The 18,594-nt window shown below is 36.6% G+C and overlaps 4 protein-coding genes across 5 annotated transcripts in view; all 4 read left to right on the forward strand.

Annotated features, from left to right (window-relative positions):
- Positions 1–1,147: 1,147 nt before the first annotated feature.
- Positions 1,148–1,865, forward strand: LOC116169578. Its single transcript, XM_031485704.1, has one exon. The coding sequence runs from the start codon at positions 1,230–1,232 to the stop codon at positions 1,758–1,760; it is 531 nt and encodes a 176-aa protein (XP_031341564.1). The 5' UTR covers positions 1,148–1,229; the 3' UTR covers positions 1,761–1,865.
- Positions 1,866–4,530: 2,665 nt separating this feature from the next.
- On the forward strand, positions 4,531–5,628 carry LOC116169406 (membrane-associated progesterone receptor component 1-like). Its single transcript, XM_031485492.1, has 3 exons — positions 4,531–4,903; positions 4,956–5,105; positions 5,301–5,628. The coding sequence occupies exons 1-3, from the start codon at positions 4,597–4,599 to the stop codon at positions 5,456–5,458; spliced, it is 615 nt and encodes a 204-aa protein (XP_031341352.1). The 5' UTR covers positions 4,531–4,596; the 3' UTR covers positions 5,459–5,628.
- Positions 5,629–10,219: 4,591 nt separating this feature from the next.
- On the forward strand, positions 10,220–13,906 carry LOC116168104. Its single transcript, XM_031483769.1, has 4 exons — positions 10,220–10,793; positions 11,070–12,826; positions 13,531–13,749; positions 13,808–13,906. The coding sequence occupies exons 1-4, from the start codon at positions 10,220–10,222 to the stop codon at positions 13,904–13,906; spliced, it is 2,649 nt and encodes an 882-aa protein (XP_031339629.1).
- Positions 13,907–17,685: 3,779 nt separating this feature from the next.
- LOC116168756 (CREB-binding protein) overlaps positions 17,686–18,594 on the forward strand; it is a 37,688-nt gene continuing 36,779 nt past the window's right edge. Inside the window, exon 1 of one of the 2 annotated variants that reach the window (XM_031484736.1) lies at positions 17,686–18,305. In XM_031484736.1, coding sequence (XP_031340596.1) covers positions 18,224–18,305 — 82 coding nt within the window. In that variant the 5' untranslated portion in view covers positions 17,686–18,223. The remainder of the gene's footprint in view (positions 18,306–18,594) is intronic. The other variant, XM_031484735.1, reaches the window with a different exon arrangement.

Consider the following 18,594-nt stretch of genomic DNA (forward strand, 5'->3'; position numbering starts at 1 on the left):
GAGCGGTGAAGACTTGGGTTCGTGATTTGTATTCCAAAAGTTGTCCCCCTCGAATACAAAATTGACGCGTTCGAGGATTTTTCGAAATTTCTAAATTTAATACCCTAAAAGCCCTCTGTATACTTCTCGTTGGGCCACTCTGTATTATAATCAATGCCGCGATCAAACTCAGTTCTTCGTTTGAACACCCTGTACCAACATTCCTATTGTATCAATGTAAACAACATTTTTCAAGCGATCTTAAACTAATATGTATTTATAACAAAGTGAATAATAATTTTTTTCATACCTACATTAATTGGAAGCAGTAATTTACATTTACTTTTAATTAAATACATCTCTATACAACATACTTACCTAATTGATTAACATACTGTTTTTTAACAACTATTAATATTTTCCCTTGCCTTCAATGCTACCTATTAGATTTTATCTGTGCTATTAGATAGGAACTGACAAAGCATGACGATTTTGAATAACTAATATATTTCGAGATTTAGGTACACAGCCTTTTTAGCAGATAAAAATCTCGACTGTTTTTTAGGCTGAAAAGCCTCTTCATGAAATGATACTTTTTGTCTGTTCCTCCGTCATGTCTATAAGAAAGGCTGATGTCGCTATACAGATGGTTCGTTCTTGTTTGACGATGCGAGACAGATAGAACTGCGAAATTATTGCTTTTATTTAATTTCATAAGACACCTAAATTGATAAAATTTGCAGGTGTTTCTTTGTGTAAAATTTCTTTATCATTATACATTAATTTTTTGTTAGGTATTATCTATATTTTCGTATAAAATGGATGTGATAAGATAAGTGACATTCCCATATATTATTCAAATAAAATTGTAACAGAAAATGTGTACGTATTTGATTTACGTTTAACTTCATGCGCTCCCGATGGGTGGCCCTAATATATATGTTCTGAAACCATTTATATACTAATTTAAAAAGCTTTCTTTTTAAAACGCGTCGCATTACAATGTTTTTCCCGAACAGTTGCTTCTCAGATTCATTTTCTTACTTCAGGTTTCAGTAGGGCATAATGGGCACTATAATCTTATTACCAAAAGGTCATGTCAAAGTATATCAAACATCTACTGAGTGCATAGGTATTTTTTTTTAAAGTGGCGACGAAAGTATAAATAAAATCTAGAGTGTGATCTCTACAATGACATTTTTGGCCATTTCAGTCACTAAAAAAAAATTTTCGTTTTCTCATATTTAATCATGACAAACTCAGTTCACCAAAGCAGGTTATGCTGCTGTTCCAATCGTCCCAAACTATGCTCGGAAGTTAATACCAATAAATGTAATTGTTGCAAATGTCCACCGAAAATTAAAGGAAAATTTGGATTAGCGTGGGTGACAGAAACGCAAGATTGTAAAAGCGCGCCCGTAGGCTGGCAAGTAGAGTTTATAGATACGCCTTCGAGAGTTTTCCAGAAGTGCCGCAATCTGGTAGACTGGGTTAAATCTCCACCCATTGCGTGTTCTTGCTCGCCAAAAATAACTGAACAGGGAAATGATGGATGTGGCGCGTGCTGCACTGGCGGTTGCAGATGTTATTCCAGTAATTGTTGTGGATGCAAGGAAGCAATTGAAGAAAGGACCGGAACTGTTGATAAGTGTTGTTCGGCTATTATTTTAAAAACGAACGCTGAAGAAAAGGAGGAAATTGATTCGACAAATAATAAGGCAGCCCCTGTCGGAGACGTAAAACCTCCAAGGAGGCGCGGAAATAGAAGACGTGCCGATTGAATTTCTAAATAACTTATTTCTCTCACTACTGCAAACTTATAGCTGCTATGTGCGTTTCAAGAACTTCTCTCTACATTGTACATAAATAAAGTAAAATGTTCATGGTATATCTTTTTAATTCTACACTTTGATTTTGGACATTGTGTTAATTAACACACGATTTGTAATACCAAGACAATGATGTCTGCCTATAAGGAGATCTTTGACCAATAGCAGGAAGATTAGTACTTCATGGACGACTGCGTGACAAATGCTGAAAATGGTGCTTTGACGATGTCTCTCACTAAAAAATATATAGATTGATAATGGTAGCGATAGTTTGTCAACTTCAATCTACTCAAGGCTGCTGCTCTTGCTTATGGTTTGGACAACAATCTCAAAGGTGAACGTAAAAATTTTAATTTCGATTTGGGCGGTGGTACATTTGACTTATCCGTACTCACCATCGACGTAGGTCGTTGTTCGAAGTCAAATCGCGACTGCTCGCGACAGGCATCTTGGAGGTGAAGACTTTGATAATGGTTGCCCACTTCGTTGAAGAATTTAAAAGGAAACATGGGAATGATATAGGTACGTAACAACCCCAGAGCGTTACGCCGTGCCACCTACGTACAGCTGGAGAAAGGGCAAAAAGAACATTATTTATCGGGTACCAGAGTAAAAGTCTGGAATTGAGGCCTTGTGTGACCGATCTCCGTCTGTCTGTTCGTGAACACGATAACTATGCCAAACGCTTGGGCTGATTCGGTTCAAACTTTGCACAGTTGACCTATACAGGCTGGTGACTTGCGTAACGCATCATAGGGATTTCAATGTAAAATTCAAACATGCGATTATTGGCTCCCCAAATTATTTTAGAGCAAAAATGTACTAAGGTTTTTTGTAGAAAAAATTTTTTTACGCCAATCAACCGTATAGTTTTCAATTTTTTTCATATAAAGACGGAAAATTGGAAAAATAAAACCAGCATCTTTTTCAATAATCTGTGATGCCATGGAATTTTATAATACAAAAATTACGCCAATATCCGTCATGCCATGGAATGCCTGCTATGAAACAAATCAAATTCTATCAAAAAGTATTATATTTAGAACAGCGAATTCAACATAAAGAAAGACCAAATTACTAAAAACGATTTCCTAATATAACATTTTACAATAAATGTTCGAATAAATGAAATAAGTCACCATTAACTGTAAGACAGTAGATGATCATAAAATCCATTTCGAACTACTGCTAATTGATAACTGGATATCTTTTTGTTTTAGAAAATTCCATGGCATCGCAGATTATTGAAAAAGATTTTTTCTACAAAAAACCTTAATACATTTTTGGTCTAAAATAGTTTGGGGAGCCAATAATCGCATGATGTGAATTTTACATTGGAATCCCTATGATGCGTTACGCAAGTCACCACCCTGTATACCACAGGTCTATCGAAAATGGGTCAAATCCAATGACCTCGTAGGATCACACACGAAAAGGTGCTCTGCCGCGGTTTGTCAACCGCACGTTAGTAAGCTTAGGCAAGGAAAGTTCCTAGTCTAAGGAGGTATTGCTTTGGGGTAAAAAATGACCGCCTTTTTTTTTTGACGAAAATACACGTTTTGAAGGCCCAGGATTCCGAATCAAACAAAATCTCGATTATTGCGGCCTGTACTCTCATTTTCGGCTAAACGGCTCAACCGATTGGAACCAAATTTGGTACATATATTCTTAGACGTAAAAGGAAGAGCTGAAAAGCGTTTGGGCAGAATCGCGCATGCCCAAAGTGTGGCAACCTCTTATTTCCGTCTAAAGGCTTAACCGATCGGAACCAAATTTGCTACACATATTTTTAGACATAAAAGAAAGGGTTTAAAAGTCCGGACAGAACGCGCATGTGCAGTTGTGCGGGTGGTATCTGTGCTAGCCACCGAACATTTCTTAGATCCGCTTTAGGGGGTTTATTATCTATACTAACAATGCTTATTTATACTAAAAAGGCCAAGACTTCCTAATTTTGTTGTAATTAAAAATTTTAGTTCGTCGAAACGGACAGGTATCCAGATAAACTGTGCATAAACAATTGGCAACACTCAATTAATTCTAATGATTCCTGCAAATATTCAAAGTGAACCTACTGAACTATCTACTGAGGCTGAATCTCTACAAAACTTTTCCAGTGAAACCATGAAACTAAAACATCTAGACTATATAGATTACATTAAATTGAAAACGATCGATGGTGGGGAGTTTTAAGTCAACACAATTTTGAAGAGACTAGTTTGCATCTTTGAAAAATTGGAATTTGGGTTAGAAGACGAATTGTTCAATCTTTTTGGAACGTTCGGTATATGAAAATAGTTATACATAGGTGAATGTGTAAATACATAAGCACGCGCATGATATTCTGGTAGCTGATCGCTGTAACTCCTTCCTATACTGGGAACTGAGTTACAGTATGGCTATTGGAATTAAAAATTGTTAATAAAGCTCCACGTAGATATATGAACGATTTTTGAACTCGTGCTTCTCTTGCCAACTTCAGAGATCTAACTAAAAGATTGGCTCTCGTAAAGAGTGTACCGGATCGTACACAATGATCTATTATCTTTGCAGTACATAAAATAATATTTGGCATTTTATTTAATGTACATCGCTCTAATGTGTACTTTGGATAGTTCCGACAGTAATGAAATGAAGTTCTAATTTAAATGTTAAGATTTATTTAACACGATCTTTGACGATCATGAAACGAGACATCAGTATAAGTGCTCGTGTACTACGCATTCGCTCTCGTTCACGGGCTACTTTCTGTCAGTTGCGTTGAACTTTGTTTTGTGTAGTTGTCAAAATGGCAGAAGAAATTCCTTCCGAGGAGTCGGGCGGTTTCCTGTATAATTTAGTTTTAGAAATAATACAAAGTCCTTTAAATATCGCATTAGTTCTTGCAATTGCTTTTTTGGCCTACAAAATTCTAAAACGGTCCAATGAGGAACCAGTGTATTCACCGCCAGAGCCACAACTTCCAAAGTTACGGAAAGATTTTACCCCTGAAGAACTGAAACCCTATAACGGAACACAAGAGGATGGACGCGTTTTGATGGCAGTGAATGGAAATGTGTACGATGTCACTAAAGGAAAAAGATTTTATGGGCCGGGTAGGCTGGAGTTTTATGTTTGTATCTTTTTAATTTTGTTTGTTAATTAAAGGGGGTCCTTATGCCGCATTCGCCGGCCGGGACGCTTCAAGAGGCCTGGCAACCTTTTCTGTCGAATGTAAAACTGATGGCTATGACGATTTAAGTGATTTAAATTCGATGGAAATGGATTCCGTTTTAGAATGGGAAGCACAGTTCAAAGGTTAATATCCAAATACTAATTTTTTTCTTATTTTATTGCGGCAACTAATTACAATCATGACTTGCGTTATACTTGTTTCGTTCTATTGGTTATCATTGTAATCATTTGGCCAATAGAATTGAAGCTTTCCGTTGATATGAAAGATAAGTCTTATCGGTAAGGCGGTTAATAATAACATAGCACTTAATATTTTAGAAAAATACGATTTGGTCGGCCGGCTTTTGAAACCTGGAGAGGAACCACGAAATTATTCCGATGACGAGGATGAGGAAGATTCGAGTGGAACCAGTGCGAATGTGACTGCACGCACAGGCGATAGTGGTGGTGGCGGCGATAAACCAAAGAGTGAATGATTGGGCTGAGAGTTGTAATTTAAGTCAGAAGTTCTATGCTGTGCATTTCATTTGCTTTTTATAATATTTTTAAACAGTTTTGTATTGAAAATTAGTTGTTATCAAATGTTTTCTACAAGCTACTTAAAACTTACAAATATATATTCGGGAGAGTATACTATCAGAAAATAGTTGTTATTTTCATTTATTAAAAGCCGACTACTACCTTTGAATAAGAATGTTACTACAGAGCCATGATTATTTTCAGGCAGCTTTTTCTTACATGGAATAGAATTAATTTCACAAATGCTTCACCACATGGTATATATGTGGCGCTTGGTAATTTAATTAAAATTTGTTCCCGTAGCTGTGGTTGACACAAATTGCATAACTGATGAACGAGGAACTTTAAATAGCAAGTTTTCGTTCGATTAACATATTTAAATGTCACCCAAGGGTAATGGACATTTCCATGCTTGCGTGTTGCACAGAAACTACATAATTTCCACAAACCGTGTGTTATAATAAAATATACCTATAGTTTAGTAGACGACCATTGGCAGATATTCAGCAATCGATGCATTGGGTACCTTGTTTAGATGTATAAAGAAGACCTGAAGTCTAATACCATGTGGTCAAAAATGAGTTGCTGTCGAGCCTTTGGAATTTTTGTTAACTAGGTAAATCGTACTCAACTTGAATTTCCAAAGGCAACTCATTTTTGATCGCTCGTCATACAGCATTAGACAGAAAGTATTACATATACAGGGTGTTGAAATTTCAAGATTTTATTAAGTTTTTTCTTCATATCTCCTGCAGTTTTTGGTATGTTTTGAAATTTGAAATATAAGTTACTCTGAAGGGCTTACATTATTGGCCATGTCAATGGTAGTGAGAATCTACAGGGTGTTGCTTTTTTAGGGGTCATTTCCAGTTTCTATCCGTGAAATTTTGGTGCGCCATTATGGTAGATTCTATGTACAATACTCCCCAACTTATTGTCAACCTTCCCCCTAAACAATAAACGTTTTTTGATTTGATTTGAGATTGTGAAACAAGAATTTAATTTTGTGATTTATTTAGCTTGTAATTTTTTGGTATCTGCAAAGTGATCTTTAGTATCTGTGACTGTTAATCGAAAAAAAATCAATTTCGGTAGTTGGGTAACCGAAAGTAGTTTTAAAATGGTCACAAGAAGTCACTACAGAAAGCTATAGTTGCAGTGATGGATTTAGAAATGTGCAGGCAGTAGGCTAATTCATGTTTGCCGCACCCACTGACCGACTGAAATTCAATATCCTGGTTCCTTATCCTTATCGTACATTTATTCTAACAATGAAGTGGCAACTAGAACAAAGGTATTCGGTACCACCAAAAAACAACGCATATGAGACCCCCATATAAGGGTATTAGAGAGGTTTGGAGAAGTCTTAGTGGCCAATTGAATCCTCACCTTGGCTGTTTGGCGCCTAAATGAGATTCTAAATAATGACCTTTATTAATATGTAACCCCCCCACACACACACAGAGGACGATTGAACGACGCCTGTTGGATAGTAGATTTGGTAATTAAGGATAGGTACACAGTAAAACTGTTATCAACAGAGGGGCGAGATATTCCAAAACCGAACATAGGGAATTAACATGGGAAAAACGTTTTTGAACACGACAACTGTCAAACGCTCGGACCGATTTGGTTCAAACTTTGCATAGTTGACCTATACCTATACCACAAGTAATAAGCCTATTGAAAATGGGTCAAATCCAATTGACCCCGTGGGTCACGCTTCTTTGTATCACTTTCCCAATTTATGCTACCTTGTCTCTCTTAGGCCGTTCCAGACGCTACGTTTTGCACAACGTTTTGTCTTTACAGTTCAACACGTTGCAGATAAAACGTTACGTGTGTATAGGAAAAATGCGCAGTTTTGAAATCAGCGCGAAGACGTTACAGTTGCAGCGATAACTGAGCTAGAGAGTATAGATATCTTTAAAATGCGCGGACAAGTCGCCGCTGTGTAGACGGTAGCTCTGTTTTCCGACATTTTGTTTGTTTGTGTAGTGTTTGGTGTATGTCAGTACCAGCGACAATGTCTGACCTGATATGCGGTGTCACTAATTCCAACAAATAAGTATATACGTGTCTATCCATCCTCAAGTAGGTCCGCCAATTATTAGGTTCGTCACGTAATTCACGCAGTAATTTAGAATGGGAAAAGTGCTGCCTTTTTAGAAGCCATTTCCGCGACCACTTTGAACGCCGGATACTTCTGAGACGTTCCAATCTTTTATTTTTCTTAACAAGACAGCATGCAAAAATTGACCAAAGTAGTACCTCCTCCATGATGATGCCAAAAACTGGGCGAAATATACAGATATCTCTGCACCATCCATGTGAACGCTCTAAAATTGCAATTACGTTTTCATTCCGTCTTAAGACTGCGCAGGACAAAACGTTGTGCAAAACGTAGCGTCTGAACCGGCCTTTACGGTTTACGAGATCTCCATAGTGAAAATTAAAAATGATAAAAAGTTGTATATTCATGAGTTTATGAATATGTTGGTACGCACTTGATTTCTGCATCCGTAATGACTTTACCACAATACTTACATTTAGTACACTATTGCTTGGTTAGTGCTAAATAGCGTATTTACTTAGTCGTACCTTGTATCACTTTTTACCACCAGCACGTTAGCAGAGGTAAAAAAATGACCCCTCACTTTTTTGACGGAAATAGGTACACGTTTTGAAGCACCAGAATTTCGAATCAAACAAAATCTCGATGATGACCTGTCTGTACTCTCATTTTCGGCTAATCGGCTGAACCAAATTTCGTACATATGTATATTGTTAGATATGAAAAGAATCGCGCATGGGCAAGTATGTCAAACTCTCATTTCCGGTAAGGCTGAACCGATTGGAATCAAATTTGGTATACATATTGTTAATCTACAAGAACGTAGAACGCGCATGCGCAAATGGTGTGTGCCACAGTGTGACTTTATAGAGACAGTGGCGACAATAGAGTGTCTAATTTTTGATTGGTCGTTGAGATCGGCCGCCATTTTGCGTCAAATTTCACGTGTTTCCGGTAATAGATATGCTCACGCGCATTCCCGCGCTTCTATAAACGTCACTGGTTGACAAATTTGAAGTACAGGTGCTATGATATTCCTACAAAAAATAGTATCATGACAGATGACAGCCTGACATTAGCGACTTCTGCAGTCAAATGTCAGAGGCAGACGATGAAAAATTTGTGTTTCGATGGCCGTGAATTCAGTACCTAATTGTATTTCCGCGTGCAATTAGCATTGGAGGACAAAGGCATCGAAAAATAGCTGAAAACGAATGTGGCGGAACCTAATATGTATGTGTGACAATGTGGCAGCAATTGAGGATATTGTTGTGAAACGCGATACCATATTCGACTCGCAGTGCAATAGCCCATCGAACAATTTCTATGAGTTAGATTCATCAAAGAGATTATGTTGAGGCAGAGTAAGACGTTCAATATTGAAAAGATGGTTTTCAGGTTGATGGAATCTGGACCATCCACTCAACAACTCGAAAGCCAAGAGTATTCTTTGTTTGTTTTTAAGTATCTAGTTAGGTACTCCAACTCTGATCAGGGAGTATTTTTTTGGATGTCTCAAAAAAGCTATTTAAATCTCTGGTAAGTCAAATGGTAGGAATGAACCTGCACATAATTAAGTAATCTTTACAAGTATTTATACAGTTTGGTAAGTTATCAGTGTGTATAGTGTAAATGAAAGGGCACAGTATGGAGCCCTCAGCCCTGTGGAATCCGAGAATTTGAAGTGTTACTCTTCAAGTTTTATTTGTTAAAAACCTCATTCTAAAGCGTCTTCACTTGTTTATAATTAAAATATACAATGTTACAATCAAATAGGTAATAACCCAGGTACCAAATTCTTGAAAAAACGATTTTCTAGCTCAAACCAAGATATGTATTTAAAAAAACGTTTTTGACAGTTTTATATCCCTTATGCAATTTGCAAAATTTTAACGAAATCAAACCATTTTTATTTTTTGAATGAAATATCTCAACGCTATCTTAGGGAACTCAAAAAGTGGCAATGAAGAAGTGTTTTTTATTTTTCTCTGTTCAAATACGTACATTAGAAAACAAAAACAAAATCCGCAAATTTCGTTTTTCTGGCATACCTTCGGAAGTAATCGGAATTTTCTAGTTTTCTTTAAAGCATGATAATAATTCTTTTAACTGCGCATCTTTTCTATAATTTGACCATTGTCGTATCCTCTATTCCATGGTTTCAGAGATCCCGATGATAGACTCCTTACCTTCTACACAGCGTATAATACATATTTAACATCGTATATAACATATAGAGGGTCCTGCAATAGTGCGTCAGTCTTTCCTAGCTCATACCTGGTAAAAAATATATAAAATCCTTTTGTGCAAATGTGATATGGTTGCGTATCTATAGAAATTATTTTTGAATGTACAGGGTTTTTACAGTGTAAATAAATAACTGAGTTTTTAAAATAGAACACCCGGCATATACTTTAAAATTATCATATGTTGCCATATTATTAATTTTTTTCCTGATAATTCCCCATAAGCAAGCCTCACTTTTATGAATCGTAGTGATATGATATTTTATCTAGTTATCATTTGATAGTCATTTATCGTTATTGTCAAAGTTAATTTAATTGTCTAGTTGATTTCTTTAAGCTAATAAAAGCCATATTTCCAGTGGTTACAAATATTATATCAATTTTATTAGCTTAAAATAATGATTAACGAAAACCCATCGTCAACTAGTTTTCCTATCACGAGGTATTTACGTCCTGACAAATTTGATGTCGAACCTGATGCTGCAGAAGCGGATGCACAATGGCAGCACTGGAGGTCAACGTTCGAAAGTTTTTTGAATGAAGAAGTAAAAACTGATTTAATACCAGATGCATTAAGACGCAAGCTCTTAGTAAATCACCTATCAGCTTCAATCTACAAACATATCAAAACTTGCGAAACTTACGAAGCCTCAATTGCAGCTTTAGAAGGTATTTATATTAAACCTAAAAATATAATTCTAGCCAGGCATATTCTTTTTAACCGGAAACAACGTGCGGATGAAAACATCTCTGACTACGTAAGAGCTTTACGTTTAGCGGCAAAAGATTGCTCTTTCGAAACCGTTACCGCTCAAGAACATGAAGAACAAGCAATCCGTAGCACCTTGATCTCCGGTTTGCTTTCTCGTAAAATCAAAGAACGCCTGCTAGAAAATAAAAAACTTACTCTTGCCGAAGCACTTGATCAAGCTATTGCACTTGAAACAGCTGAAAAGGACGCGCTAATAATAAGTAACAATTCACCACAAATTAATGCTATATACGAACAAAAACAAGATACAGCATCAAACATAGCAGCGGCTACACAACACCGACCATCACAAACAATACTTGAACCATCCTCACGATCAGTAAGATGTTGTTTCTTTTGTGGTGGTAACGTACATCAAAGGTTTAAGTGCCCAGCTTTCCGTGCTATATGTAACCTGTGTTCTAAAAGAGGTCATTTTTCAAATGTATGTAAATCACGAAACGCTACCAACAACTCGGCTTCATTCAAAAACACAGTCAACAGTCTTATCGATGACGGTTCATCTCACTGTAGTACAATATCTGCCGCTTCACCGTCAAGCTTGAAAGGTGCAACTATTCTAATCACGGTGAATGGTTATAAAGCTGATGCTCTTGTTGACACTGGCAGTTCTGTCAGTTTTATAAACAGCAAAATCGCGCGCCTAATGAAGTTACGTCAAAAACCATGTACACAGTCTGTTAACTTAGCCTCGCTGAATCAAGTATCGGTTGTCGAAGGTATTTGCTTTGCCAATATCACCATGAATAAACACAACTACAGGCAAATACCACTTCTTATCGTCGATAATCTCTGCGCGGACGTGATCGTTGGACACGACCTACTAAAAGAACATTCTAAAATTGAATTTGAATTGGGAGGTCCCCATGAACCATTACGCATCTGCAACGTAATGCAGTCCTCGGTGCCACCAGCATCTATTTTTACTAATTTGTCACCTAACATCAGACCTATCGCCGTAAGGAGTCGTCGATACAGTATACAAGACGAAGAATTTATCAAGCAAGAAATATCAAAATTACTGGAAGACGGTGTAATAGAACCAAGCATTTCTCCCTGGAGAGCACAAGTCCTAGTAGCGGGAGGTGGCGCTCATCGAAAACGTCTAGTAATAGACTACTCTATGACTATTAACAAGTTTACAGAATTGGATGCATTCCCATTACCAAACATGGAAACGGTCGTCTTAAAAGTATCGAAATACAAAATCTTCAGTCAGATCGACTTAAAAAGCGCATATCATCAAATGACCATTTTAGATAAAGAGAAAGTCTACACTGCTTTTGAAGCCTGCGGACAACTTTACCAGTTTACAAGAATTCCATTCGGTGTTACCAATGGTGTAGCAGCGTTTCAAAGGACTCTAGACTTCATCATAACCAGAGAGAAACTAGAAGGTACAGTTGTATACTTAGATGACGTGACAGTATGTGGTAAAGATGAGTTAGAACATGAACGTAATCTAAAAAAGTTTATGGATGCGGCGAGAAAATATAACTTAACACTAAATGAAAGAAAATGTGTTTTTAAGAAAACAAAAATCGATCTACTTGGCTATACTGTCGAAAATAACACAATCAAACCAGACGCTGAGAGATTGAAACCCCTTTTAGAACTTCCAGCTCCCATTAAAAACTCAGAACTCAAACGCGCTTTGGGAATGTTCGCCCACTATGCAAAATGGGTTGAAAGATTTTCGGAGAAGATAAAACCTTTAACTTGTGTTTCAAGTTTTCCTTTAACACCTGATGCTCTAAAATGCTTCCAAGAGATTAAATCAGACATAAAGAAAGCAATAGATGATGATGAAACTTTCACTGTTGAAACTGACGCCTCGGATTTTGCTATAGCCGCTACGCTTACGCAAAAGGGTCGTCCAGTCGCTTTCTTCTCTCGAACGCTTTCCAATCCAGAATGTCGACATTCATCAATAGAGAAGGAAGCTTGTGCAATTGTTGAAAGTCTTAAGAAATGGAGACATTTTCTGATTGGGAAACACTTTCTTTTAATTACGGATCAAAAATCAGTAACGTACATGTTGAATCAAAATCACAATAGCAAGATTAAAAATGAGAAGATAATGCGCTGGAGGCTAGAGCTATCCTGCTACAAATATGACATTATATATAGACCAGGTTCGGAAAACACAACAGCAGACGCTCTGTCACGAGTTTGTGCGTACATGAACACCGACAAATTAAAACAGCTTCATAATGCGCTTTGCCATCCTGGAGTAAGTAGAATGTTCCATTGGATACGCTCTAAAAACCTACCGTATACAGCAAATGATGTAAAAGAGATGATTGCATTGTGTCCAACGTGCGCTGAAATTAAGCCAAGATTTTTGAAAGCAAAAGGTCAACTAATTAAGGCTACGTCTCCATTCGAACGCCTTAATATTGATTTTAAAGGTCCTCTCCCTTCTAATTCTTCAAACAAATATATTTTAACGATTATCGATGAATATAGCAAATTTCCCTTCGCTTACCCATGCAAAGATATGACCTCATCCACAGTCATTAAATGCCTGAAAGACCTGTTTCTCACTTTTGGCCAGCCTCTTTACATACACAGCGACAGATAACCTCATTCATGTCTGAAGAATTTAAAAATTTCCTAAAAAACTCAAACATTGCATCCTCAAGAACGACGCCATACAATCCACAGGGTAATGGTCAAGTGGAACGTTTGAACGGAACACTTTGGCGTACTATTCAGCTCAGTCTACGTTCAAAGAGTTTGTCAATTGGAAACTGGGAGGAAGTCCTTAAAGATGCCCTTCATTGTATCCGATCACTTCTTTGTACATCGATTAATGCTACGCCACATGAAAAACTATTCACGTACCCTCGAAGATCACCAAACGGGGATTCGCTACCATCATGGCTTTCAACGCCTGGACCTGTTCTAGTAAAAAAGAATGTCCGTCACTCAAAGACTGATCCCGTAGTAGAAGAAGCTGAACTTATCGAGAGTAATCCTTACTACTCTTTAATTAGAAGAGCTAATGGAGAAATGTCAACCGTGACAAATCGTCATTTAGCGCCCTTCCCAAACAACGTTGACGAGGGTGAAGATGATGTTAGTCTTGAAACTTCAGAGACTGAGGCCTCACAAGAATTACAAACTTCTGATGGATCTTCGACGGAACAAGAGGTTAGAAGGTCTACTCGAATTAGAAGGCCACCCTCGTGGTTTCAAAACTTTGTTGTAGAAAGTGGAATTGAAAATTCTACAGGGGCAGAAAATTCTGCAGAAGAAGAAAATTCTACAGGGGAAGAATGATATGATATTTTATCTAGTTATCATTTGATAGTCATTTATCGTTATTGTCAAAGTTAATTTAATTGTCTAGTTGATTTCTTTAAGCTAATAAAAGCCATATTTCCAGTGGTTACAAATATTATATCACGTAGTGACCTTGTTTTTTGAAGTTAAGAAATATTTTTGAGCAGGAATATTGATCCGAGTAAAGAGCAACAATTTGATCATGAGAAAGTTGGATTTATTGATACAGTGTTCACAATGAAATGGTAAATTTTCCGAATTTCATAACTATTTTTTTTTGCAAATAGAACTACCACTATTTTATTACGCTGTTCAATACGTCTTTTGTGTGTCTCTTCCATTTTTATGAGGGAGGTCCTGTGTTAAACCTCGTAGGTCTTATTATACTACGAAATAGTAGCAAATAGTTAATTTGTGCCACTTACTTAACGTTGCTACGATTCATCAAAGTGAGGCTTGATTATGGGAAATTATTCGGAAAAAAGTAATCAGATTGACAAAAGTGAATAAGTTTTCATGTAGAATTAACAAATGACATCGAAACCGATCGAAACAACTAAAAATATACAGGGTGGTGACTTGTGTAACGCATCATAGGGATTTCAATGTAAAATTCATAAAATGCGATTATTGGCTCCCCAAATTATTTTATAGCAAACATGTATTAAGGTTTTTTGTAGAAAAAATTTTTTTACGTCAATCAACCGTATTAGTTTTCAATTTTTTGCAAAATAAAGACGTAAAATTGGGAAAATAAAACCCGCATCTTTTTCAATAATCTGTGATGCCATGGAATTTTATAATACAAAAACTACGCGAATATTCGTCATGCCATGGAACGTCTGCTATAAAACAAATCAAATTCTATCAAAAAGTATTATATTTAGAACAGCGAATTCAACATAAAGAAAGACCAAATTACTAAAAACGGTTTCCCAATATAACAATTTACAATAAATGTTCGAATAAGTCACCATTAACTGCAAGACAGTAACCAAGTCGATGATAAAATCAGTTTCGACCTGCTGTTAATTGATAACTGGATATCTTTTTGTTTTAGAAAATTCCGTGGCATCGCAGATTATTGAAAAAGATGCGTATTTTATTTTTCCAATTTTCCGTCTTTATATGAAAAAAATTGAAAACTAATACGGTTGATTGACGTAAAAAACTTTTTTCTACAAAAAAACCTTAATACATTTTTGCTCTAAAATAATTTGGGGAGCCAATAATCGCATATTATGAATTTTACATTGAAATTCCTATGATGCGTTACGCAAGTCACCACCCTGTATAGGGTGTTCTATTTAAAAAAATCAAAAATGAGACACCCTGTACATTCAAAAATAATTTGTACAGATGCGCAATCATCTATACATTTGCACATAAGAAGGTATGGGATAAGAAAGACGCACTGTTGCAGGACCCTGTATAAATAACACAAGGCAGTTAGACGTTCCTTTATTATACAGGGTGCCCATTATGTATGGAATTTAGTATATATCTCGGTAAATATCGAATGTGTACAACATTTTTCTATATGAAAGTTGTTTAACACTCCGTTTAACAGTGTATTTCCCATAATAAAGCAGCATTCAGTTGTTTTTATTTCAGAAAACAACTGGCAGTGCACCTTTTCATTAGGCTCATTTGATAGATTTTATCTCTCTTTTCGATGATATAACATGTTACTACCCTTGTTCAAGAAAATTTTTCAAAAAAATTATTATAATTAGATCAATAACATTAATCCATATTATATCCTACATCAAAATAAAACAAATGAACGTGTACGTTTCTTATTAAACCTTGAAGGCAAATCGAAATTAGCAGTAAAATGATTTTCATCGCATTGAATGTTCAAAATGTGTTATGTCATGGAAAAGAGAAAAAAAATCTATCAAATGAGCCTAATGAAAGTATGCATTGCTATTTAAAAAAATTATTATGGGAAATAAAATTTTAAACAACTTTCATATAGAAAGATGCAGTGGATATTTACCGAGATATTTTCCATACATAATGGGCACCCTGTATAATACCTTTTAGCATTGCATTAATTAAAAAATATGTTGATAGCATATGGTCCTTCGGATCGTAGGTTATGACAATGGTAGTACATTGGCAGGACTTAGCAGTAGCTAGTAGTACACAGAATTACTGGTAGGACAGGGGGGTGCCCATTGAAATACCCCTCAACTACTATCAGTATCGACTGTGCTCTTGGCCTCTTTTTCAACGATTACGGCGCACTAATAATGATTTTGACATGTTTTGATTAAAATACATGTGGCTTCAGAAATTAAATTTAACATCTTTGAATCAAACACACAGGGTAATCAAATCTGCATGTGATGTACTCTTTCGGCATCAAGATACTGCGTTTGAAAGCGTTTACAACTCCAAATTCATGCGTAAAGAATAATTTTGGGTACATTTTGCTCTAAAACTTTTGACCTAGGCCGCCAAAAAGAGAGTGAATTCGTCTAAGAATCATAGGGAATAATCTCAATAATCTAACGAAAGTTCGAACTCCACACATAACCTAGGGAATGAAATATGTACATTTCTATTATATTGATCATACAATTTTTCCTGTTCCTGATTCCTATAACTTTTATCCCTATTGAATCAGCTGCCTGCAACTAAATAGCATGCTACCTTAATGTCCAAATTACCCGTACGCCTAATTTCAACACGATCGGTCACTTTTAAATAGTCATGGCCCACACGGAAGGGCAACAATACAAAACTATAAAGTATGCGAGGATCCTTAATAATCTAAATCTGTCTCTCATAGCAACTATTTACCAGTTACAAAAGGTTTTTCAAAAACGCGGAGTCGATACAAAAGCTCCTTATACTACAGTCGATCATCAGTTCAACACCAGGAATATTATGTCAGCGTGCTGCATTAATTATTTGAGACGTGATAATGCTTCTTTTACCGTCATGATGCGTATCTTCAAAATAAGCATAAATTAACATGATTATAAAATATCAACGTAAGTTGTACGAGTCGCAAGAGTAGAATTTCCCTTTCCTTATGTCATGAGCTGTCTGAGGCATATTTACATCTGTTCTATAACTTATGTAGCTACTACCACAATCAAAAGTATCCAGAAAATGAGAGCCATCACTAAAATAGTCATTCTAATTTAATTTGAAAGACTGTAAACCCAATGTATCTTTTAAACTTTGTTCGGCGTTGATTTTATAGCATGCCTCTGCATTGGTACGTTGACAAAAGGTGCACACCCTAAAATTGTTCACGAAAGGCACTCACATATAACCTTGTGGTACTTACGTCACGTTACAAAAACACATCGGCTCGTTTTCTCACAGCGAGTATGTGTAGAAAAGTAACAAACAATTTTTGGCAGGTCTCAAGAAATCTGTTCACCTAACCCTGATTGTACTCCAAAAGTTGATAAATCTCTTGATGACCACTGCCAAAGTAATATGGAACATTTCACAAATACGCATACCTTACATCACTTTCTCATTCTGCACTCCAACAATGTTGCCTTGACATTGTAAAAATGTGTTTTATTTATCCACTGATATCAACAAAGCATCCGAACTGAATAAAAAGAAGTCTGCCGAAACAGCAGGAAAGAAAGATGCAGAGTATCAAGGTTTTTCAAATCGGAAGTATTCGTCTCTCGTCTGCGTGACGTCACTAATGACGTACGCGAACGTCACATGGTTTCTTCCGGAGTTCCGAGTCCAATAAGCTTGTGTATGTATGTCACGTGCCCCACAATAACCAATCAACAACACGGGTGTATTTAATAGCTAGAATATTTCTGACAAGCGTAGAAAAAGTTTCATCAACAGCCGCCATTTTGCCTGTTTCAGATCGTGTCGAATTTTGGATTAATTCTGGAAATTATTGTTTCCCATGTAAATCGAGGGGGCCTTTTCTCGCCTAATTTGGGGTTAGAAAATCATCTAGTGGTTGAAGCGGGTCAATGTGTGTTATAAAAGTGTCAAAAAGTTGAAAAGAGTGACTGATTTAGTTCGAGATCATTGTGCGATTCTGTCGGAAGATGGTGAGAGGTAGTCGCGGTATAGTCGGCCAGTCGGACTAGTCGAGTTCATGATGGCCGATGGTTGATTTGTTTGTTAAATATGTGCCTTGAGGGATGCATCGACTCTCGAACACTTGGTACATCGACTGTTTGGTATCGTTTAAATCGTATTTTTGCTTTAAAATCATGTGCGTCGTCCTCGAAACCTAATAAATAGTAAATAATAGTGTAGTGTCTTGGTCGGCCGCAACATTGGGCCAGTGCCTCGGCTTCGGCTTGGTAAACAGGGAATTGCACTGATTTGTGCTATGGCGGATCATCTTGTAGATGGGCCGCCAAATGCAAAGCGGCAAAAATTGGATCCTTTTCAAGGGACGTCGGATTCCTCCGGTAAGAATTTCTATTAAAACCGCAATATTATGTTTACTTTGTATTGTCCGTACACCGAGCGCGCGAGAAGGCGTTCCTGTAGTTTTGACATGTTCCCAAACAGTCTATGCAAAACAAAACACAACTAATAAAAACAGCTGTTTATCATCTACCAGTAGTAATTTCTTGTAAATGCTTTTTTCAAAAATTATTACTTTCTTTGTAAAAAACATTGCTCTCGTTTTATAGTGTGAAATTGGTGTTATGTATTAATATATAAATAGCATTGCTCTTGAACTTTTGCATGCCG

The sequence above is a fragment of the Photinus pyralis genome, unplaced genomic scaffold, assembly GCF_008802855.1.
Source record: "Photinus pyralis isolate 1611_PpyrPB1 unplaced genomic scaffold, Ppyr1.3 Ppyr1.4_LG4, whole genome shotgun sequence".
Taxonomy (NCBI): domain Eukaryota; kingdom Metazoa; phylum Arthropoda; class Insecta; order Coleoptera; family Lampyridae; genus Photinus; species Photinus pyralis.